This window comes from Nothoprocta perdicaria, unplaced genomic scaffold (assembly GCF_003342845.1).
Source record: "Nothoprocta perdicaria isolate Ctin4 unplaced genomic scaffold, notPer1 scaffold_93, whole genome shotgun sequence".
NCBI classification, from domain to species: domain Eukaryota; kingdom Metazoa; phylum Chordata; class Aves; order Tinamiformes; family Tinamidae; genus Nothoprocta; species Nothoprocta perdicaria.
Genome location: NW_020456232.1, coordinates 2,973,845 through 2,999,101, shown reverse-complemented (window position 1 = coordinate 2,999,101; position 25,257 = coordinate 2,973,845). Strand labels below are relative to the sequence as shown.

Genomic DNA, 25,257 nt, shown 5'->3' with positions numbered 1-25,257 from the left:
TAGGTTAATATCCTTTGCTTAAAACCACTCTGCTGGAGGAGGGAGGAGGAAAAAAAAAAAAAAAAAAAAAAAAAAAAAAAAAAAACCACGCTCCAGAACTTAGTATCAGGGAAGCTGAACTGTTCTCAAACAGAAGGATTTAAACTCGGTTCTCAATCCTGGCTTTAATAGGCTGCTGCAGCCCCCTCTCGTGGGAAGGTTGCGCTCCCACAGGCGGAGCACCAGGCAAGGGCAGTTCAGTGTCASGGACTGTGCTCAGCAGCCTCCAGCCTCTGCCCTTACGCAGCCTCGGCTCCGGCCTTAGCCTTACCAGGGCGCTCAGGCCTTGATTAGGTGGCTGCAGCACTGTATTTCTGAACAGATAAATTTAAAAAAAGGGCACTGGAACAAAGGCTTGAGGGTTTAGCAAAAGGAATTTTGCTTTTTATTATAACTTTCCTTTGAATACAGTATCAGTTGTGCTTCTGAACTCTGACCAGACATATTTAAAAAAAGTCCTTAGACCCCTCAGGTAAACCCCTGGTCTACAATAACTGCAGCTGAATGATGTGATGGAGAAGGCAGGTAAGATAGCATTTTACTTAAAAATTATTTCCACAGGAAATGATTTGAATTACATTTTTCACGAAATTAGTTCATTCCCCCAACTGGTTACATAGGCTACATTTAATTAAAACTAGCCACACAGGTACTTCCTTTCTATTGCACTTAGGTTCAAGTCCATCACAAGAAAGTTTCTTGCAGCCCAAGAGGATGGATGAGCTTCAGGTGATCATAAATGCACATAAGATGTCTGTAGCGATCGGATAAAAATTAACCCTGCAAAAGCTGAAAGAGACTGAACTGGGACAAACTGCTTCCGTGAGAGGAGCAGCGTTTTCCCGGCGTTCTGCCTGCAGGAAGCGCGCTGGGCCTGTCCCAGAGCCCCGCAGTTAAGGTTTGGGTGCTGGAGCCTGTGTGCAGTCCTTGGTGCTGGCAGCTGCTGCAGGAGGAGGAGGAGGGTTTGCCGGGAAGTCCCTGGGTGCCGGAGGAGCCGAGTCCCGGGGATGAAGCGGGGGATAGTCCCTGGAGCCGGGTGGGGGCAGCCGTGGGCCCGGGGGACCCTCTCTTGGATACTCCCTGGGGCCGTGCGGCCCCATGGCGGGGAACGGGGGGTGCCCCCGGCCATAGGCTCTGGGGTCCGGCGGCGGTAGCGGGCCGGGAGGCAGGTCTCTCATTCCTAAGGGGGGACCAGGCAGGAAGTCTCGTACGGCCGGAGGTGGCAACGGAGGGCCACGAACTAGAAGGAAAGGAAGACACTGAGTTAACGGAACTGTGGCTCCCAGCTAGACCTATTAAGCTCCCAATTTTGTTCCTCATGTGCAGTTTACTGGAGSACCTCTGGGCTGGGTCACTATCTTATGCAGCCCTCACTGGTCATGGTCACATATAATCTAGTGCCTTTTGGCAGCAGGGTTCCAGGTTAGATTTAGGGAGAAATAGCTAGAAATCAAGGAGGCTTGGAAAAACCCTTGTGCAGTGCAGGGTGCCGCGTGCCCGGGGAAGCAGGTGCAGCTCTGCAGGGCCCTTCAGGGCACACACAGGGAGAGCAGTTTCAGCACCACGACGGACAACTGTACCTAGGGGCCCAGGAAGAGGTCGGGGTCCAAAGTGTCCGCGGAGAGGAGCCGGTGGAGGTCCGTATCGAAGCGGAGGTGGAGGTCCCAGCACGGGGGACGTCATGATGGGTGTCCCAGGGAAAGACGGGGGGCCTTTTGGACCCAGAGTAGCCTGTACAAGGTTAAGTTAATCCTTCAGTGTGACTTGCTGCATCAGAGAAATATTGACAGTGCTGAACACCACAATCACTCACCCCCGTGCCAAGAGATGGAAGAAAAAATAAAAAATTGTATTAACCAAGTGGGAAAGAGGAAGAGTCCCTGCACCTTCATGGCCCCTTTGCACAGAATGGTGCTGGCACTGCCCAGGAGTGAATACTTGCAGCATCTTCCAGGAGGACAGTTTTGGAAGAACAGATTTTGCTCCCTTTAAAGTGCCCTTGACACCCCACTTCGGGCCTCAGCACCTAAAAGAGCCAGCAGTGCTCCCAAGGTAAAGGGCCTGGTTCTTTGTGTTRCATACAGAATAGTGCTTAAATACCACAGGTATTTAAGCTTCTCAGGATTACTGCTGTAGTCACTCCAAAGTGAAGTGTTTGTCTGCGGTCCTTAACACAAAAGATCTCATTTTCTCAGTTCCATGAAAATGAGACAGCAACTGTTGACCATTACGGACATCTTTGAGACAGAGGTGTAAGCCCTTGATTAGTTTTGCAGAGCGTTTTGTTATTTAGCAGTTCAGAACACCAAGCCTGTTACTTCTCTCCACCAAAGCAGAATGACACCATGTTCAGCCTCTGAGTACTCACTGTAGCTGCTTCAATAGGTGAAGATGAATCTGTAGTTACACAGGGGGCTTCAGACTCTTTGGGAGAGGGCTGCTTATATATTTTTTTTTTGACAGCAAATAAGGATAGTGATGGGGTATAGACAAGACAGAACATGATACAGTTAAAGAAGCAGCAGGAATAAAAAAAATGTGTACTAGAAATGCTTCCTGGAGTCTATGTATGCAGCTTACCACTCCGTCCATTCCTGCAGAAGGGGAGGAGGTCCTTGGTGCAGGACTGATCAGGGATGCTACCGCAGGCCCCAGGTCTGCAAAGAGAGCCGCAGTCACCTGCCCTGCCCCACTTTGGGCAGAAGGAAGGTGGTTTCCCAAAGCACCTTTCTGAAGGGCAAGAGCAGCCGCGTGCGTTGCAGTGGGCTGCAACTTGGCTGCAGGRCTTACCAGGAACAGACATTCTTCCAGCTAGCTCTGGGGGTCTCCGTGGAACAGCTGGGCCATCAACCACTGCACCTTGAGGGACACAAAAACCCCACAGAGCYTAATCAACACATGCCTGAACTATTTCTATTAAAAAATAACAATATGTTTTTTTAAAACCATGTTTAGAATAAAGCAGGCCTCAATACATACACTACCCCTGGAATCAGACCAGAGCTTGGTCTTCTCGGGATTTTAGCATGAGAAATACTTGTGACAGAAAGGGAGCTTCCCTGCTTACCRAATTCACCTCTTGATCCTTCTCTTCGAGGAGCAGAAAGGGGACGACCAGGAACTTCAAKCATCTGCGTGGGGGAAGGATTTCCTCCACTCACAGGTGATGGGCCGTAGGAGCCATCTCGGCTTAAGGGCCCTACACAAAAAGAAAAGTGTTCAATTTGCTTCTCTAAACAGGCTCAAAAACCAAAGTTTTGGGGAAAAACAGCAGTGTTTACCTCTTCGTGGAGGGATTTGACGATCAGGTCTGCCTGGAGTTGGCTTGACAATTAATGGTCTTTGAAGCATGACAATTTTTTGGTTCACTTCTATTAATCTAGTAATTAAAAAAATATATATATGCAAGTTGTTATGATGCAAGGCTATCTGAAGCATCTGAAGCAATGAAGCAAGCTGCATTGGGAAACATGAAGAGTTTCCCCAAGAAAGTGCATCTACATCATTAAAAGAGCTTAGCTAGTTTAAAAATAACAGCTCGGAGGTACATGGCCCATTCTAGGCTAACGAGCACTTGCAGAGTTCCAGCTTCTTCTCTCTTCAGCAGCCCAGAGCACGTTCAGAAAGCAAGGAATGATCTGTCCTGTACTTACTTCTGCCTCAGGTTGGCTGCTTCTCTCTTTTCTTCAGCCAAAGCTCTCTCAGCAGAGCGGGCAATAAGCTAGGAGGGGAAAATATTGCCAACTGCATTACTGCAGCAACCTGAAGCTAAATGCAAAGTGTTTGCTTTACATGGTCAGAAAAACAGTCTTACCCAGTTGTCATGTGCCTTTTTCTCATGAGCAGCAATCTGAGAAGAAAGTTAAGTTTAATAGCTTAGTTTTTCAAAAAACCAATATTGCCAACAGCGCGTTACAGAGCATCAGAATGAATTGTGAGAGAGTAACAAGGAAGCAGGAAATTCACCTGATTTTTGTAAGATCTCTCTGTTTTCTGCAATTCTTCTTCCATATCTTGAATCCTTTGCCTGCCAAGAAAGAGGGAAAAGGGGCTTGCTTAAAAGAATTTTCTTTAGCAGCTGAAATCAAGAAAAACAGCCTTCAGAAACTGAAGTTACTTGTAAACTTTCACTTCTTCAATGGCCAGCACTGCTTTTTCATCTGCAGCAGACAATTTCTGCTCCTTCTCCTGGCGCTCGTACTCTTCCTGCGTCAGTTTTCTATATGGAGGAAAAAAAAAAAGGGTGCACRTATGAGTGTGTATACGTATACATACACACACGTATGCACACATATAGACACAAAACCTTTTTAACTCTATGGTTCATGAATACTTGCCCTTTTGACATTTTTTATCTAGTAGCTTTTAAGAGACCAATAACATGTTTGTATCTTCCACTAGCTAACCAATAAAAATGGAACCCTTAAAYTAATATGTTAATTATTGCTAATAAACAATTCAACACTATCTGTTTCCGTAAGTACACATGGAAACAGTTGGCCATAACAAATCTACAGGAAGTCTTTCATTCAAATCAAGAGGTAGCAAAAGACAATGTACCTTCCTAAAAGTTTTGGAAAGAATGCAAGTCTTTAGGTTAGTTTTTCATGAGAGTTTTTCATCATTCACCCCCCTCTATTATGTGTTTACTGTGTTGAGCCTCCCTGCCTTTGTTAGCTCTACGTGCTTTGGCCCATCACACACTTGAGCCTCAGAGCTTCTGACTGCTGCTCTGTTGTCATTTCTGAAGATATCAGACCAACCACTGTTTTTAGACCAAGCTACCTGGACAAAAGTCTCAAGTTTCATCTGTTTCCCTCCAAAAAAARGTTTTTATGCTAGAGTGAATATTGCTAGTAGAAAAAAAGATGAGGTTTTGAGAATGTGTGGAATGGGAGGAAAGAAAAAAGTGAAAAATTGGGGCCTAGCTTCAACCCTACCGAAGCAGCAGCCATCACCACTGATTCAATRCAACTTGTCACCGGTGTCTACTGAGCAAAGAGCCCTCAAGCAGCACGTGCCCTGCAAGAGGCTCCTGCAGGACAGCAAGGAAACACTCACTTCTGCAGCGCCATCTCTTTCTGCTGGTAAAGCTCATTGAGAATCTCCACTTTCTGCTGTAACGTTTTGCATTCGTTTTCCAGGCGAGCTTTGGCAGACTGCAGTGAACAGGAGTCGTGTTCCAGCTTCTTTATTTGCTCTGTTGGAGAAACACGGGTAGGTGAGGAAGCTAAAGGGAGCTGCTATAAGAACCACTGTGCTGCTTAACTCCTCTCATGTTTCTTTCTAAATGACAGAGTTTTACAGCAAGCAATTGTTTTGCTAAGGCTACCTTCCAGCTCATGCCTTGCTGTTACTTCATCACTCAGTTTGGACCGCAGAAGATCTCTGTCTTCTTCTACTATGGATAACATAGTTTTTACCTGAAAAAGGGGAGCAAGAAATGTATTATCACAGGTACAGCAGTGATGGGGGTGTATTCATTAGATATCTTGTGCAGCATACCCTTGAGACATCCATCATCTGCTTAATCTGAGTCTTCATCTTTTCACTGTCATTATCTAAGGAAAAGAAAGAAAAAAGTTTAGTTTTCCCTTCTGTTTCTTAACTCCAATTTCCTGGAGTTAGAACATGTTAGAACAACATTTTCTACTTTTTAAATGGGGATAGGTTGTTTAACATGTTGACAGAAAGCAGAGAGCGCCGCAGTGGCACTAAGTAGTAATTATCTGATATTGCAATTCAGCAACCAGCACAACAGAACTAGAATATTTATTCAAAAAGGTGTTCAGAAAGTTATTTTTATGGTGACCTCTTCTAGCCACCATACTAATATACATATGGATGTAGTATCCCATATTGGAAAGGGCATTTGAAAAATCAAGAACTGGGAATTTACAGCCCACAGCTAACACAACATTAAAAGAAAAAAAAATTTCAAAAACAGAGATACAGTAATTATGAATAACAGCAAAGATTCTAGTTTTTCTAAATAGTTTGACAACTTCTATTTCAGTCTTTCAGACTTAATAAAATGTGATTATCAAAGTCATTTTACATGCTAAGGTTCCCGTAATACTTGTACAAAAGCCAAACCTAGCACAACAACAAAACTGAGATTCTTATATTTTGCAGTGGTCTTAATTGCTGATCTTGATGTCCTTTGTTTTATAGGTCGGTCATTACTCTCACAACACACCTAAACACTGTTCAAAAAGCAACTATAAGTCTTTTAGCCATTTTTTTCTTGGAAGGTATTTTGTTTGAGGATTTAACCTATCAGTGTCAACTCACAAGCAGCCACGTGCATGGATTCTCCCTGCTTCCCATGACACATCATGAACATAGCACCTTGCTTATATACTTTATCTACTGTATGCATTTCATAGCCAGCAGCACCAGCTGTACCTGGTAACTCCCCGTTGGCCAGGTCGTCTCCCGGAGGCCATTCATGCCCTTCCCCATCCTTGGTGGCCTCCGAGGTGGGAGCAATGTCAAGCTGCTTCAGCTGCATAATGCAGTTCGTTAAAACCTAACACAGAAATCAAACCATCACTCAAGAACTGCTCTGCATTCAGCAAAGTATCCCACACTATTTTACAGGGTGCAATATTCAAAGCTTGCTTAAAAGAACTTACTTCAATTTCGTTTTCCTTGTAGGCAAGAGCTTCTTCTATGTCTTTCTGAGACTTCTGATACAATTTAATTTGCTCACTGAGCTCACTATGTCTTTCACTCCAACCTTCAGCTTCTTTCAGTAGCTGTAAGAACCAAGGCAAGATGATTTTTTTGCTTGTTTTTTAAATTCAGGACAGAGGAAATTCAAGTATTCTACTACCACTCTGGTAGTAACTGATTACCAAAGGACACAGAAAAAGGGTAAGCTTCACAACTATCACATTCATCACTAGTCTACTAGTAGAATTGCATGTTGGAAATATTTCAGCAATTTTTATTACTAGGCACTTCTACAAATTCGATGTTTTTTCATTTGATATTCCAACATTAGAACCAATCTGCTTGCATGCTTCAAAAGCAAAACGAATTAACTGCAATTCAGTGGCAATCGAACCACATTCCTTAAAATGACTATTACTTCATACACAGAGAAAGAGAACAGAGATATTTACAATTAATCTATAGAAAGACAGCCATAACATTTCAAAGCTAAAGGGCCTGTCTATCTATCTAAGCTTCAGAACTGCTTCTTGGCAATTCTTTAGTGTGACTTCCTTCGGTCTTATCCCCAAATGGCATCTCCTGATCATAGGAACCATCACATCAATGCAGAGTTTTTGAAGTTGCTGATAAAACCTAAATCACTGGAACGGCAAAGCCATCACCATAATGGAAACACATGGCTCATTTGCACACACACACACACACACACACAAAAAAAAAAAACTGTTAAAACAAGTTGTTTTAAGTTTTATCATAATACTATAAAATATGAAATCCTGACCTGTAAGGGACAGAGAAAGATTTAGACCCATGACTCCTGACTGAAGTCATACTCAAGGAAATTTGGAAACATGTCACAGCATTTAATTCCAAGCAGAAACAAAGTTGCCTGGCCTGGGAATAACCTACCTGCTCTTTGCTCTTTTTCAGCCTAGCATTTTCTTCTTGCACATGATGAAGTTCAGATTTCACCTTTTCTTCGCTTAGCTTAGCTTCATTGAGGGCGATCTGCACCTATGTATTAAACAAAAGCAAACAAACAAAAAAGAGAAAGTCAGATACAATGAAGTAAGAGCTATCTATTACTGAGTAACATACATGGCTATACATGCACGACACAACCTGGAACCTGGTAAGCTAGCAGCTGCTATTAGACCTTGGACATGAGTTTTCCCAGTACAAGAACTTATATGCATGAAAGTTGAAAAGATGCAGGAAATGCTTTACCTCTGAAAGCTCTACAGAATGCACACTGATAACTTCCTGAAGTTTCTCCAGGGACTTCTGGGCTTCGGAAATCTATATAAGAAAGATGAGCAGTGACCTTGCATTAGCCCAGCACATGCCTTAGTATATTATTATTTTACCTGGATATTTTGAAAGCCTAATAAGAAATTCAAAGCACCAAACAATCCCTATTTGGAACAATCACTGGACTAGAAGCACCACAGTGCTGCTGTATCAGCAAGGCAGAAAATAAAAGCAAACTGGAGGTTAGAATCAACTTCCCGTAAGCCTTGGCCTGCCTGTGGCTGGGAGAGTTCCATGTGCATCTGCACAGTCTAGAACGAAAGTGCCACGTGCTGCTGTCATTAGCAATAACCTTTGATCAAAACAACACCACAAGACTTGTTGGAACTTACCTGTATTAGAACAAAACGGAGGAATGGAAGTCCAATGGACAACAAGGGCAACCTAGAGAGTCCCATTCTTACTACAGAACTAGGGGCTTCTTCTTAGCAAAATAAAATTGCTCATAACAAACTGAGAACTACAGTTCATATTTTTAAGGGACTTCCTGGCTTTGGTAGGAAGTACTAGACGAGTCCAAGACTGGAGTATATCTGTTTGCATGTGAAGGCACACAATCACAGAAATTCATAAACATCCTACAGAAGCAGCATGAATTTCAGTTCACCCCAAGTTCAAGGAGGTGATTGACAGTTCTACTTCTGAAGTGGCTCATCTTGTTTGCTCCACAACTATCTGTTCACCCATCAGAGCAAACAGCTTTAAGGCATATAAGTTAAGGACTATACAAGACATCAGTGTGATTGCTCTCACCTTGTTCTGTTTCTTCTCATTCTGTTTTCTCTCTGTTTCAAGCAACTTGTGCAGGCTTTTTACTTTGTCATCCAGCACACGATTTGTTTCTTCCAGCCCTTTGACAGTATCCTAAAAATGAAGGGCATGACTGACTCAATAAAGTTACTTTATTAACATCTATTTTCCACACAAAARTGAACCGCACATTACCTTAAGTTCTGCAGCTTCATCTGATACCATGTCTTTTTGTTCTTGGGCAACTTTCACAGATTCCTTTGCTTCCTTTATCTAAGTACAAAAACAAACCAAACTGAGAAAACTATCAATGTAATATCAATGTAAACAACAGAAACAGAAAACTAAAAGATATAAGCTGTTGTACTGACTGTCATTAAACCAAACGTTAGAAACTGAAAAGCACGACAAGCACACAGAACAATACCTTCTTATCATACTCTGATATCTTTTCTAGGATTTCTGTTTTTTCTTGTAGAAGGTTTTTAATCTTTTCAGCAAGTTGCTTCTCAGTCACTAGGAAGAAAAAAGAAAGTTTTTAGTAATTGTACTTCCTGAAAAAAAAAAAAAAAAAGTCATAGCTATTATTACTACCACTTTAGGGAACATTTTCAAGTCGGGACAAAAGCACAGATTAGGATACTGTCMGTTCCCTGGCAGCCAGTCCCTTCTGCAGAAGTTTAAGCATCTTGAGCTTTCATTTAAAGCTAGGACTCAAAACAGTTCAGAGGCAAAGACTAACACAAAGCCTACAGCTCTGGCATCTTCTTCACAGAAGCCAGTCACAAGGCAGAGCAGACCRGGATGCTTACAATACCCACATATGACCTACGTTCAAGGAAGAACTGCCAGTGAGTATGCAAAAGCACTCACAGAAACCCATGGAGATGCCAACACCTTCCAAACAATTTTCTGCTGTACTGAAACCAAAACTATGGTCAGCAAGGAATAGGACAAAAGCTTTCAAAGATCTACTGTGAACAGAAGGATGCTGCCAGCTAGCAGATGGCAACAGCGAGCCTCAAAGAGCTGCATGCTTCTCCCATGGACACTATTTTTGGATTTCACAAAGGGCTGCAATCAGCAGCAGTTTTCTGGGACACATGTGTGCTTCTCAATCTAAACAGCTTGCTGACCAATCTGTAGGGATCAATGCTTGATAAACTTTACATTACTTTAACGTATCTTTTTTGCATATTAATTTAGAAGAAACATCCAATTGTTACTCTTTTTCAAGTCCTAAATCACCCCCATATTTGACCATCACAGGCCTCATCTGCCTCACAGCTAATCCTGCAGCTCAAACAACAGGAAGCACCGGTTGTTCCAATCGCATCCTACAGGTTGTAACTACAACTGCTACTCCTCCTTCCTCTCCCACGTGAGGGTTTTTGTACTGCAGGATTCCCATCCCTTTCTGCTGTGCTGAGGGGAGAGGCAAAAAACAACTGCTGAGAGATTGAAGATTGTTCTCAGCAGTTTAAATGCAGAGCTGTGCAGAACACTGTAATTTTATATATTTGAAAGTGGAGAAATGCTCTTGTGAAAAGCTGTGTGATATCCAAAAGCATGTTTTTATGTTTTCAGAAGGTCTCTTTGCAAATTGCACAGCAGTCCGTATCAGGCTCCTCTCATCAGAAAAGGCAAGAAGTATTAAATACCGCTTTTGTGAGAAGGAACAAGCAAAAGCAGTTTCACTGCTTTTTTCTGTAGTCAGAAAATCAAAACAAGCTCTGTTCCACTACCACCTTCGTGGTCTACCAGAATCACATGCTAGTTTCATAGGGTGGGGCTTTCCCTTGTCCTTATCTTTAATTTGCAGATGTGGGTTGCATCACTTCTTGTTGGCCAAGCACACCCCACATTGGCAGTTTCAAATGAGTATCATCTATAGGCCTTACATTACCATGTAAGGCTTTACCTTCCATTTAACATTGTCCTGGAAAAGCAGAGAAGCTTAACAACCTGGCCCTCAGAAAAATCTTCAGAATTTTTATAAGCATAAACATAAGCATTAAGTCTACTACAAAGTACAAACTCACCTTGATACATTCTACTCTTTACCTACAGAAGGAAAAAAAAAAAAAAAAAAAGCAAGTAATTAGCTGTAAAGTGATAACTGGAAATATTTATTTTTCCTACCAGAAAAAGACATCATTGCATAAACACACATGGATGTAAAGTCTCGCACACCCGTTACTGCCAAGGGTGTTGAATAACACCACACAAACAAGCTTAAGCGGTTTTCTAATAAAAGCTTCTAGGTTAATGCCCTATCTTTGGACCCACGTAAAGGTCTGATTACTCTCCTATTAAAAGGACACAAATAACAGAACACATCCAACTTGCCAGAAAGAAAACTAAATCATTTTTAATCAGGCAATAATCATGAACTTTCACACATAAGAGATACTCGTATCCCACTTCTGATTCACCATGTAAAGAAAGGTATAATTTGCCTGACCATTGCTAATTTCAAAATAAACACCATTAAAGAAACGCAGAAGCTGTTTTTCCTTCTGCTACATACTAACAGTATTTTGCATTTGAAACTGATCTAGTTCATTAAATATCAAATTTGGAGCAATAAAAACACATCAGTGTTGTTTCAGATTAATATTTAGTTGTAATATATTTTTATAAAGGAAAAAAAAGTATTTCATAGATTTCAAGGGTGTATCATCAAGGAACTTGACAGCTGAAAAATAATCTTTTTTCTGCCTCCCATATATCCATTCCTGAAGAAATATACTGATTGAGAGGCAGTGTTTTTCTCAAACAAAGTTATTTGTGTAGTGAAGAGAGGAACAAGTGCAAACTGAGAAATAGATTAGGGAAGTGACTCTGCAGTCAGACCAAAAATCAGGTTTTTAGGTTTCCAGACGTGGCATTTGAAGTTAAAAGCAACTGAACAACACGGGGCAGGAGAGTTAACTGCTTTGTTTTGGAGACTGTTAGCAACAAGGCCAGGCACGTAGAAGGCATCTCATCTCCCAGAAACACTGACCCTTTTACAGCCTCCTAGGTTTACATCACAGTCTTATTTTGGGGAACTGCCTCTTATTAAATCTTCAATTAACAGCTAAAGGGAATACTTTCTTTACTTGAACAAAATAACTTCAGGTGTTGCTTTAACACCAGCAGTTCTGAAATATTTCCAGTCATACCAAAACAAAAACAAACACACACACACACACTCAGKGGGTTAAGTATCCACAGTATTGCAAGCATGAAGGGTACTCACGGAAAGGCAGGTTCTCCAGAAGATTATAGCAAGTGTGGCAATTCCCACTAAGGCAGTGATGATGACAGGCTCCCACGGAAGCCCATGGAAAGTAGGCCCAGGACGGATATCCTCAGGCAGGGTAGCAATCAACTAAAACCCAACAACATAGACAACTATGTCAAATATGTTTTCATTAAATACTCGTGTGAAAATGCATAGTCTGAGAAATGCTTTTCCTGCTCTGATAAATCAGGTAACCATCTACAATGTCCCTGGGTCTGTTTCAGAATGCAGTAAAAACATACGAAGAAAGAGCAGAAATAGGGCAGCTTTTCTATAACCTGAAAATCGAAAGCAAAGCAAACCCTGAAGYAGTGTGATGCTTGCACTACTCCTCAAAAGTCTGAATATCTGAAAGACACCTGCCAGTAACACTCTGCAGGCAGGAAAACAGGCTGTTATGTCAAAACAAGCTGATGGGCACGTTTTGTGTTTTCAGAAAGCACTAGCAGTTACGAGATTCATCTCAAAATAAAATTCTGACAGAAAAAATAGAATAGCTTCACATTGGGATGTTGAAAAGAATTCAGTGAAAACACTCAACTATTTCCTCAAGTTTTATCTTCGTAAGTCTCTCTCTGAGGACCATAAACCACTGACTGGCTGAAAAAGGTGCCTGTAGCTGGTGTAGTTTACAAAGACACGAAAATGGTGCTTGGCAATAAACCGGCACAAGTCACGGAACCTGCTCCCTCYGTAGAGATCAAAATTCACGGAGCCCTGGAAAACATTCAGCTTGGACACCCCCCCACCCCGTGCCAAAGCTGGGGCTGTCAAGCCTAGGAGGATGCCCTCATGGTGGCAAACACCCTGGCCCCGAAGGGAAGCGCCGGGGTGCGGGAGCTGCCCCGTTTACAGCGTTTGCAGCCGCTCGGGATTTACAGCGCCCCGCGGCCGGGCTGGGCGCGGGGCTGCCTCACCCGGGGACACGGAGCAGCAGCCGCGCAGGCTCCGCGCGCCCCTCCCCCCRGGGGCCGTTAACGGCTCCCAACGGCCGCAGCCGGCGCGCGGCCCCCACCCCGCTCACCTGCGGCGCCGTGGCGCCCGCGGGCTCCATGGCGGCCGCGCCGGCCCCGGCACCTGCGGCGCGAGCCCAACCGCCAAGAACACGTCAGCCCGCAGCGAGCCCCGCCGCGTCATCGCCGCGCGCCGCCGCCACCCGGAAGCGGCAACGGTCGCAACGGCCGTAACGGCCGCCTGGCTTCCCCGCCCCCGGCCGGCACTCACCTGCTGGGCGAGCGGCCGCAGCTCCTCCGTGGCCGCCGCCAGCGCCTCGCCGAGCGCTCCCCGRGCGGCGGCTCCTGCGGGCAGAGGGAGAGCGGCCATCAGCCCGCGCTCGTCTCGTCCTGCCCCGTGCGGAGCCCGCCCCCCTTCCCGCAAGGTCTCGTTAGCGGCTGCGAGCGGCCCGGCCTGCAGCCTCATGCTGTGAACAGCCCCACAGGCACCCACGCCGGSTCCTCCCCAGCGTTTCCAGCACGCGGCACCGGGATTGCTGGCAAAGAAYGTTTAACCGCAGGCAATCTGATGTTACCAGGAAGAACAACTGACTACTTAACCACGCTCAGGTAACCCACTGGCCATTCAAGATTCAGTAAGTACCCTTACATTCAGCATAAAGTTTCCCCTAATAGTTAAACTTGCTCAGAATTGCTTGCCTATGGCAACAGAGGTACTATAGCTCAGTAGGATACACAGGCTACCAAGATATGCCTGCACGTTGTCTGAATCCCTGGTGAAACCTATTCAAGTGGACAAAGATCAGAGATGACCATGTAAAAAGGGGGAGATAAGCCAGTTTCATGCCAAAGAAGAACTGAAGGCAATGGCAGTGATAGGAACATTCCTCTCTCACTCTCATAGTGACCACTCAGCACAGCTCAACACATGAACCTCCAGAGGAAGGATACCTGAGTTTAATTCTATCTTTGGAGGAATCGAGTCAAACCAATTTTTCCTATTCCAATAAATACCCTAGCCAGAAACTACAGAATTGCTTGAGTAGTGCTACACTCCACCTTTCCTGGAAAACTATTTTTGGCAGGAATATATTCCAGAGTCGCAGGTTAAAAAGAGAGCAAGAAGAGATAGATTGTGATTCTGTATCCTACCTGCTAGAGCAGTCCCTCCTGTAAGGGACAGGGTGTCTATCAGTCTAGTGTTCTCTTCCCTCCCCCTCTTCCTTCCTAAGTGCACTGCCATTGAGAGACACAATCCAGCACCCTACGACTCTGATGATGCTCACAAGACAACTTTTCTAGTGCAAAGAGATAGCRGAAAAAAATGTCTGTTGAGATCAGTATAGGCTACAGTATACTGCCACTAGGGACTGTCTTGGATTACAGAAAAACRTTAGAATTATAGTGCATATAATAAAAACCCGAGTGAAAAACTTGACATTTGTATAAAAGAAAGTCAGCCATACTCATCTTTAAAAGCAAAAGTGGAAAGCAGCAAGTTCCAAAAGCTTACCTGCCACAATATCTTCCTTGGTGCTTTGTTTGGAATCAAGTGACTCAAAGGAAGTATCTGCTGGCTGAAATCTTTCCTCGTCATTCCCTTCCTGAGCATCTCCACTATCCGCAGGGCTGACCTCTTCCTGCTTGGGTGGGATGGCAGCACCTTGCTCATCCTCTTCCATGGCCAGCTCTGTCCTCTTGTCTTCAAGGTGCAGAAATACCTCATCACTCTGATCAATGGCATTTGGGTTCCTGAAGGGAACACTGTCATCTTCAGCTTCTTTGGCAGCATCTATGACAATCAGAAGAAAAAACAATCATGAATTTAGCATTGAATTGATATGTATTTCCTACTAGGAGCTGTCTCCAGTGCAACACTGCATTTAACAAAGGTTTGCTGACGCTTCTTAGCACCAGCTTGTATGTTGCTTCTGAAATATTCTTAGCCAAGTTTCATTCAGTGACATCCAGTTAACTGTTGATATGGAATTTATGCAACTACTGACCAGATATGGAGATTTTTTTCAGTGTTGATGATAGTGACACCTGAGATTTTAGGTGTACATTTAGGTGCCTGAATTTTGTATTAGCCACTGCACATCTTAGGTGCTAGTTGAGGGGTGTAGGGGGAGGGTGAGGGGGATGGAGGGCTCTCTAGGTGATACAGAARATTCAGTCCATGCTACAGATGTGAATCCCTATTTTGTGGAAGGTAGGGAAGGAAGAGGCCTGAGTGTCTCCCTCTAGCCATATCTGTCCTCTGATTCCACTTCTTTATGAAGAGCCCAACCCTAAGAACAGACRTACAAAGCTCAACATTTTCATGTTGAGGCCACCCATCATCATGGCAAAAATTGCATTTTAAGTAAGCCAAATTCCAATGATTCTACAGGACCCCTTCCAGTTCCACTTCCTCAGCTCCTTCTTAAAGCTTCTCAAGGTTCCATAACTTCACAYGGGATAGGGCTTTACTTCATCTATTCATTAACTACTACTTTTTTTCCTCTGCAAACACAGAACACAAAGTTCTCTCAAACTCTCCAGAGCAGCCATCACGCATGCATTTTAACGTGTTACCTTCAGGATAGAGCTGGTCTTCTTCCTGTTCTGGTTCTGGAACACCTGCAAGTGGGACACTCTCACTAGCAGATGAGTATTTACTCCTTAAAGAATATATTAATTCTTGAATATCATCCATCAGTGCACTCTCCTCATCATACAAATCCATCTCTTTCACCACCTCCTCTTTATTTTCTGCCACTCTGGAATCTAGAACTTTTCCTACAACATCCATAATACTAGATTCTGAAAATTCAAGTATCTGGTCCAAAGCTTTTTCTATTTCTTCGTTATTATGACTTGCTTTACGAGCAAGCTCCAACTCTATCTTCATGTCCTGAAACATGCCTTCTATTCTAACCACCTCATGGAGCCCGAGGTACTTTTGTAAACGTGCTATCCGCTTTTCATCGAGGAATTCCCTCAATATTGCGAGTCGTTTCACAGATTCACTGTAGTCTGATATGCCAGTATCATTTGTGGTYGCTGAGACATCAGCAGGGTTGGGGAGATGTGCAGACTGCTGGTGATCATTCCTTGTGCGCTCTAAATTTTGCATCTCCTTTGAGTCTTTTTGTGAAACAGCCTCTGGGAGAGGTTCTTGTCTTCGGTTAAAGTCATCACTGTCTTCTGTTTCAGAAGATTTGAAGTTATGTTCTTCCAGAGCTGATGGTTCTTTGGCTTCAGAAGACTCATCATCATCATCATCATCTTCCTTGGCATGTTCCCTTTCATCCAGAACAGAATCATTACTGACTGGTACGTCATCCTCAGTTGTATCTTCCATGCTGATCATTTTCTTTACTTCTTCAGAAAATGCATTTATTTCCTCTCCTGTTTCATCAGTTTTGGAATTAGAATTAGCAGCTCCTGAAACAGCTTCACTTAGTGACTCTAATTCAAGTTTTTTACTTCTAATATTTAGTTTATTACCCTGTACAATTGCAAGTCTTGCTTGTGACAACTTTGCACTTGCAGCGTTCTCATCTTCCAAGAGCTCTTCCTCTGCTTGTTTCAGATCAGGATCTTCTTCAGCATTCGAATATTCAGACTGGAATTCTTCTCTTAGGATTTTTTCTGTAGCTAAATGTGTGCCAAGATCACCCTCTGAACCTCCATCCTCAGTATGATTAATGCCTTGCTGAGGTAAATTCTCTCTATTAGTATTCTGTGTGGTGCCTTTTGGTTTTTCTTCGGGGGAGCTTTCCTGAATACTTTCTTCAAGTATTGTCACCTTGCCAAGATTTCTTGAAAACTCTTCTYTCACATCCTCCTCTGAATACTCTGTCTCATTTTCCTCTGGCCTGGATCCGTTCACTGCTTCCCTGCTCTCATGCTGATGGTTTGGGTCTCCTTCCCCAGTAGGGCTTACTTTCATGTTTATGCTTTTTATTTTAGGTTCTTTAAAAGGGGTGCTTTTTGGGTTTTCTTGATCAGCCTCCCCTACTTGTTTTAAATCTTCTTCATGACTCAGAACTTCTTTCTCCGCGGCAGGCATTCCATGCTCTGTTTTGTCTTTTAAGAGGTTAGTGTCTCTCAAGTTATTTTGAGATGCATTTTGTACCTCTTCCATTGGTTTGGCTGGAACATCAACAGAAGGTTTTGCCTCTGCTCTTCCCTTCTCCCTTTTCTCCCATAACATTTTTTGCTTTAAATCACTTTCCAAGATGTCCCCCTCCAGGTTCTTATCCTCAATGCTTTCATCCTCTTCAGTTGTGTCAGCAAGCGGCACTCCTTCTAGACTTCCAGTCATGCCACCAAGGGACGGTTTTAAAGCATCTTGGTTTCCTTTAGAAGATGATTCATCTCCCGGACTAGGGAAAACATGGGAATCAGGCACAGATGTACTCTTCAGCTCATTAGTACGTGTTTCAGTCCCACCATCCATGAGCTGTTCTTCAAACTGTTCAGTTTTATTTGGTTTTTCCTTTGAACTAGGATCACCTACAGCTACAGGTTCATTTTTAAGGCGTTCTTTGGAGAGATCCTCCAGTTGAGACGTTGCTGCTACTTTGTTTTTACTAATTAGCATTACCTCATCCTGCTTCTCCTTTGCTTCTACAGATTCAGACCTATCTGCATTTATATTGTCACCTGACCTCCTGCTGTTACTGAAGGCATGCTCAAAAATGAATGCATCTGAACCATATTCTTGCTTATCATCTTTTTGGTTATTTAGCTCTGTAGCACCCTTCTCATTTTCATCAAGTTTACTTAGTGGCTCATCAGCTTCTGAATCTGCTAGGGATGCAATTTTGTCATCTGCCGTAAATGACAGCAAAGGGATTTCCTCAGACTGATCTACAAAGTTTTCTTCCTCCTCAGTGCTCAAATCTTCATTAAAATCATCTTCTAGTGATGTAACAAGCCTAGTCACCTCATCATCAGATACAATCGCATCAGCAGTGGAGCCAAATTTGGTTTTCAAGTTCACAGACAGCTCTCTGTTTAAAAGCGTATAGGCATCAATTTCTTCACTCTCTTTTTCGAGTTGAGTGGTTTCATCCTGAGGAATACTAGTGTTTTTGGTACTTTCACTTTCTAGCCCTTTTAGTTTTGCATGTAGCATTCCTTTTAAGTGCTTATGTGCAATGTGATCTCCCTGAGAGTTGCCTTCGTGGCTATTTACATTGGGGCCTCCCCCAGTATTTTCAGTTCCTTCTGTAAAAGGACTGTCTCTTTCMTCTGGCAAAGAGAGGACTTCCTCATCTCCTTCTGTGCTTAGCTCAAGATTGTCTGTCTCCACAGCATCAAGGGACTTYATTGGATCAACCTCTTCCACCTCTTCATTTCTTCTGATTCCTTCAGTTGGTTTTGTCTCTGGATCACTTGATTCTGTTTCACCTTCATTTGTTATAGGCTGTCCCAATGACTTCAAAAGTTCATCTACATTATAATTGTCAAAATCATCCTTTCCGTCATCAAAACAAACAAAATCTGTTTCCTGGAGAAAAAAAAAAGTTGTCAGTCACAAAAATTATTATTATTTTTATTACAGAGATGAGGCCCCATTCATTTGGTCTGTCAGAGATAAATACAGCAGAGAAGTTAACATTATTAATTGAGCCAGATCAACTCCTTGGGRCTTTAACCAAAACTGTCATTGAAATCAGTGAACAATTTGCCCAAGAACTCATACAAAAATTAAAAAGCTCATGCTTTGCCTACACTCAGAACTCCTAGTGAAGAACAAATTTGAAATMGGCAGTGGAGTTGATAATATTATAATACTATCACGTGCATCTCTGAACTAGGAAAATTCCAGTACTAAATGACAAGAAGGAGTTCTCAATTGTATAGAAAGAAACCAACTTCACTGAGCTTATTTGCTCTGGTCTTCATTAGGGGTCCCTCCTCCAATAAGAGACTCCTTCAAGTAGGAATGCCCATTACACAATTTCTGAAAACCTAAATTAGGAGCCACAGCAAGCCACAAAGCTCAGTTTCAATGTCTAGGCCTGTCTCTGCAAGCACGCCTTATTTCCACAGTTCTCGAGTTACTAGCTATGAGCACGAAAACCATTTATATGAGGATGACAGGCTCCAGAATCAGAGTGCTAATAGTCTAGATTTCATTTTTTTTCTGACAGTACTTCATTTCTGAATTTTGGAAACAAACTTTAAATGCAAAAATGCAACAGTGCAAGCCAGCTAGCAACATTTCTACAACTCGATAATTAGAGGAATTCAAAAAGGTTTGTTAGAAGAAATGCATAACATTCAAAAAAGAAAAAAGGGAAAAAACCCAAAGTGTCGACATTATAGACTGATGCTTACACACCCATCTACATCTGCACAATCATTCCACCTCCCTGACATGTATATGCACATGCACACCTATGTAGTTGCTAACTCACATAAAAATAACTAAGGTTTACTGGTACTCCTCCACAGCAATTTTACTGAATGCTAAAGGTAGGAAGTAGTAAAAAACTTAATTAAAAATAACCAAAACTTACATCTGTTGGTAATTCTAGCTCCTCATTGGTATAATTATGATTTATTTCAAGTAAATCCTTTGGAAAATATCCAAAATCACTTCCAACCTGCCAGAAAACAAAATCAAATAAACAAGATTTAAAGAAGTTTCTGCAATCGTGAAATTATGAACGAAGTACATGGTAGAGTCCTAATTACAGACACTAATCACAAACACATCAAACTCAAGCAATTCTAGATGAAGTTCAGTGCAACAAAGAGAAGAAAATAGTTACCGATACCTAGAATTCTCTTGTATGGCTGTTTTACAACAGTGTTATGAGGCTAGGAAGTTTTATTATTCCTGCTTAAAGTTTAACTTTATATAACAAGTTATTAAGAAAGCTGGGAATGAAAACCAAGCATTCTGGCTCACATGGGCTTTTACCTGCTCATCTGTTCTCTACCTAATATCATATTTGTCTCAAGTATTTTCTTAGTTAGTAAGCAGAAGAGAATCATTGATTAGTAAGACTTACCTCYCTATAAATTGTTATTGTACAGTACTAATGCTGTAGCCTGTAAATATACTCATTTTGTACTTTAAGGAAAAGGTATTTCTTAGGACATATTTTAGAGAAATATAAAACTGTACTCAAGTTAATAATCTATTCTAAGGTCTGTATGCAAAGCACACCCCATCTGCAAATACACTGTTGATCTTTAGTGACTACTGCGACTAACAGGTAGTTGCAGGTGAACGGGTCACTGTTTAAGAGCAAGGCAACAGCTGAGACAAGGCAAAGAGCCCAAGACAAGAACATCTCTTATCACTCACCGGATAAGATCAACACAGTAACGCTCTCACTTGAGAGTTCTGACAACTGCTGTCAAGAAGCCAATATTAATAACAGGCTATCACTACGCAGATTAGATAACCCAGGCAAATAGAGCATGGCAGACACACCCAGAAGGGGAAAGAGTTCCTAGAGGACTAAAACATCCAGAAGAAGAAAGCGTTGCCCATTTCCTGAAGGTTTTGTTATAAGGGGAAGGAAACTGCCAATTTTCTTGGAGAGTTTATTTGTGAGGAGCACTCAGTTAAAGTCCAAATTAAACAGAAAAACAGTTACGGAAAAAAAAAAAGAGGGAAGCCAAGTTTTGCTACGTTGTTGTAAGTGAAACCAGATAATCTTGGACAAAGTTTTCTGGGTTTACAATGGCACAGAAAAGAGAAAAATCTTTTCCAATCAATAAGAGGTATTAAATTTTTGGTTTATGCAAGCAAAGTAAGTACTGGTATGTTATGGGATTTCCTTTTGCGTTCAAATCCTACATTCCATAGTTAAGATTTTAAGATTTCTAAATCTAGTTGGAGAGGGAGGAAGGGGAGAAGACAAAAAGAAAGCAAAACAAAAACACACCATTAACTCCCTCCCCACACATATACGCATTTTATAAACATGCACTAGCCCAACAACTAATTAGTCTCTTCTGAAAAAGAGATCCCGTGTGCAGTTTTTATAGTGCAGACCAATTCTCATGAATGGAAATTTAACTAGACAAGTCAAATCAAAAGCTTGTTCCTGGGTTACATACTAGTTTTATTCTAAATTGATCAGTTTCTCTCTATGAAGTCTTATTCCTGTTTTCAATAATGTTGGCAAAACAAAAGTCAAAGCTTTCAAGTAGCCTCCTTACAGACTAATCTCCGTGACTACCATTATAATTAGGCATYGCAATTTGGAACCTATTTAGTATAATCCAAGCTGCTGACTGCACAAGCCCTCTGCAGTGACCCAGTTTGCAACTTACATGGTTTATGACCTGTGCAGGACCTGTATGTCCCAAATTTTATCTCCCTATAATTCCTATCCTGTAAGGGGAAAAAAAATGTCAGCTTTGTACAGTTAAGCAAGGAAAGGAAAAGCTCTTTATTCTGCGTGTATATGATAGAGGAAAGACAATATTGCATGCCAAGTAAAAGAAGGAGAAAAATAAACCCCTCAGATGACTCAGGGGCAGCCTCAGTCTCTCGCTAGCTAGAATGCCCAGGGTGGAAAAACACACTTGTGTGCACATGTGTATGCACAGCATCTGTCTCCACCTGTAACAGCAGTCAGCTGTTGCAGAGTCACCAAAACGTAGAAGCTAGTCCCTCACTCTGCATACATTAGTGACAAAAAACAGGGATTTGGGTAAACAAGATGCAGAAATGCTTTAATCCTAGCCCACATCCCTAAACCACAAGCATCACCAGAAGGGCTCTCATCACAGGTAGCCAAATCTGCCAAAACATTGGTCAAAGGAAGGAGCTGTTTTGGTTTGCTGCTTTTAAGTACTGGTATTATTCAGAAAACAAGAAGCACCCATCCCCTGATTCTGTGGCTCTTCCAGACATAATCTGTCCTCTGGTTTTACTTTAAGTTACCTTCAATTTTCTTTCCTTTCTGCTATGTTCTGTATGAGATTTGGAGGGAAAAAAAAAAAAAACCCACCAAAAAAACAGGTTATCAAAATTCAAGTCCATTTCCTTAAGGCCAGAAACAGGTACTTTAGTTATGCATCATGAAAAACAAGGCTTAGCTGTTTACCATAAGATAAAATAATTGTCTTGTGCAGCAAGAACATGAGGCATCTTTGCTAAAGCATTTGTTATAAAAAAAGCAGTTTTTGCTTGAATTATCTGACGTAGTTGTTTTGCCTGAAGTATCTCACTTTGCCTCCTTGTGCCACCTCCTTGCCTTGCTAAAGATGAGGGCAGGGTGCTGAAGAACAGTATAAGAAAGTGTGTTTATGTCATCAAGTTTTAGTGACACAATAAAAGTTGAATGCTTAAGGAAGAGTCTAGTTTTAGAGTAGGACATGAAGCACTAGACAGTGAAGGTACCAAATATGTTCCATCATTTTGTCTTTGTGAAAAACTGAGTTGTTTTTTGGACTTGAGGTATTCATGGAAAGTGTAATATAAAAATCACTCAAAATACTGTCTCAACATTTTACAATGCAGTAATCACAACGTTTAGAAAGCTCTGCTAAAAACAACATGCCATATAATGTAAAAAATAGATATTACAGATAGGTTGCACAAATTTTTCAAAAGCAAAATACTTACAGAGCCCAATGGGAATTCTGCAAACCATATTTTACAAAGTATATGAGACTGGGTTCATAAAAAAAAAAAAAAAAAATTCTGTTATATTAAAGCACAGTTGCTGGCATGGGTTAAAACTCAACAAGAGCTGGAATAGAGCAGAGCAAACTTGGCAAGTCAAGGCAAATAAAGTCCAACCACAACTGCTTTAGGTTTTGATGAACCCTTTCTCATCAGATCATCTCCTGTTGGGTCAATAGCATTTCCCATGGCTCCTCAAAATCAATTGCAGSATTTGAGCCTGTATTTATAACTTGCCTTGAACAAGTCCCAATTTCCAGTATTTCAAGATTCTCACATACGCTTCCCCCTAACTGCCACCCTAGAAGGAGAGGCATTGAGAGCATCTGCTAAGAACATCCATGAGTCAGTTAACTCATTAAACTCCCTACCTGCAAGGGGAAAAAAAATCAAGGCTTACGCATAATAGAAAAATCCTACARTAGATTTTCAGACTATAAACCTTCCATAAAAGATACAACTTAATGACTTCCAGTTTTCAGAATCTGTAGGTGGTTAACTTGGAGTCCTCCCCAGATTTCACAGTTTTCATTATGCTCTATGTTCTTCCTCAAAGCCTTGGCAAATGGAGGAAAAAAAAAAAAAAAAAAAAACCACGCAGTGGGGTCAGAAGACAGACGTGCAGACACGTGACGAGATTCCCAAAGGGGCTGCAGCAGAAGGCAACGTGCCTTCCGCAGAAATTTCTTTGAACGCAGATCTCACAAGGTAGCCTGTTTCTAATTTGCCAACTACAGCTCTTCCCAGCTGCAGGACTCCACGTAGCTGGCACAGCTGGTCTGCAAAAATCACGTTGCCCAGCTGACGCCGGCACGTGAAGTCACACTGACGAGAGAAGGAGCTCTGCACTAGCTGCAAGTGCATGGCTGCAGCGTCAGGGCCTCAGCCCCCTGCAGGACTTGCAACCCATTTGTTGCAAAGTCAGGATTAGTGCAGGAGGAGTCAGTGGAACTGGTGATGGTGTGGGGAGGGCAGGGGGACCACAGTCACAGACTGAGAGGGATTAACCTGTACTTCATGGTCCTAAGAGAAACACAGAAAACTCTGAACACAAAATGCATAAATTAATAGGTGTTTCACAATTCTTTCAGACCTGCTAACTTCAGCTATTATTTGCTAAAGTCAAAGCAAAAGTCCTTTTAAAAGTCAGAGACACACATTTACCTGTTGCATTAGCTCCCTGTTAGGGAACATGGTTAAACTRAGTATTAACTCAGCAGTTACAGAAAACATGGGGCCTTGTTAGCAGAAGATGCAAAATTGGCCCCATGTTGCTACTTTGCATCTGCAGAACTGTTAGCTGTGAAAACCTGTACCATCTAATTATCCGGATTATTTATGGCGCAGTATGTGTCAGAAGGGAACTACCAGCATGATACAATTACAAACTCTCCTTTAACCGCACGCTGCAGTTTTCTGGTCTCTTCTGTGTCGTTTTAATTGGATTCTGCCCCTGCTGAGAGCCTGGCTTGTGCACGCCCTGCCTGAACAGGCTGGGGAAAGTGATACATCCTGCTTTCCCCTAACCACCAGTGCCACCACACACAGGTGCGGCTGTGGCCTCTCCGGACCACTGTGCGAGGCAGTGCCTCTGGTGGCACAGCAGAGCCAGAAAGGAGGCTGAAGGAAACAACTGGGATACAAAGAGTGAGGGAAGGAGAGGAGAGGAAAAAGCAGGGGGAGGGAGCAAGGAGGAGGTGGACGAGCAGCCTCCAGAGCACCAGAGTTTCTGTGGGAAGCCCAGGAACACCGATATCTCAGCGCAGGTATCTCAGAGGACGCGAGAGGAGCTTTCTGCAGAAAACAGTCTGCAGGCTTCCACCCAGAGAAGCTCTCGCCATAGAGATGTTCCCTTCACATTAACATCAGCCTCTCAGACTGCCTAAAGAGCATCACTGGGTTAATGCCACTATTTTGCAAACTGCTGCTGTTAGCTACTAAAGCAGAGAGACAGACCTTTTAAAATCCCATTTATCTTAAGTGTTTTTAGTCTTACTACTTTTCCCCTCCTCCAGCCGTGCATACAATGTAAATAACAGGGTGACGACAGCAGCTGAATATTATGATGAGAAATTCAAAACACGGGTGTTGAATAGCTTTTACCAGGCTCGTGCACAGGGCTCGGGGCTCAGGCTTAAGTTTCTCTGGTTGGGAAGGGAAATGGAGCATCCGCTGGACAGATCCAGGGTGCAGCAGTTATGGGGCTTTCAGCACAAAGGAAGTTTTGCAGAAGAAACAATATTTATCACATATGGGCAGGCCCATTTTTGCAGGACTTCATGCTGTAAGTTCTGATGCAAGCGTGCACCAGCCTTGGGGCAAAAGAGCGCYTGGGATGTAATTTGTTAACCCCCGAAGTTTTCCCCTAGGAGGCCCAAGGGAGAGATGGGCAAGGGCAGYGCGTGCCCGGCGGTACTCACGCTGCCAGCCCAGAGCTCGGTGGACTCCCCGATCAGCTTGTAGTACACGTAGACCGCCTCTCCCTTCTTGAAGTTGACGAAGCGGCAGTCGGGCCCCGTGAAGTCGCGCACCGCCTTCCCTCGGCACATGAGCACTGCGGGGAGAGCGCGGCGCGTTACGGC

General features: G+C 42.7%; 1 protein-coding gene across 1 annotated transcript; it reads right to left on the bottom strand.

Annotated features, from left to right (window-relative positions):
* Positions 1-509: 509 nt before the first annotated feature.
* MIA3 (MIA SH3 domain ER export factor 3) lies at positions 510-25,224 on the bottom strand. Its single transcript, XM_026052899.1, has 28 exons — positions 25,096-25,224; positions 19,542-19,628; positions 15,601-18,526; positions 14,537-14,815; positions 13,295-13,368; positions 12,026-12,157; positions 10,824-10,845; positions 9,209-9,297; positions 8,977-9,054; positions 8,785-8,895; positions 7,948-8,019; positions 7,630-7,734; positions 6,678-6,800; positions 6,448-6,571; positions 5,545-5,600; positions 5,372-5,462; positions 5,101-5,239; positions 4,157-4,258; positions 4,006-4,066; positions 3,854-3,889; positions 3,693-3,760; positions 3,321-3,418; positions 3,107-3,238; positions 2,830-2,898; positions 2,620-2,696; positions 2,408-2,479; positions 1,620-1,770; positions 510-1,279 (listed from the first exon to the last, which is right to left on the bottom strand). The coding sequence occupies exons 1-28, from the start codon at positions 25,222-25,224 to the stop codon at positions 933-935; spliced, it is 5,850 nt and encodes a 1,949-aa protein (XP_025908684.1). The 3' UTR covers positions 510-932.
* Between the last annotated feature and the right edge of the window lie 33 nt (positions 25,225-25,257).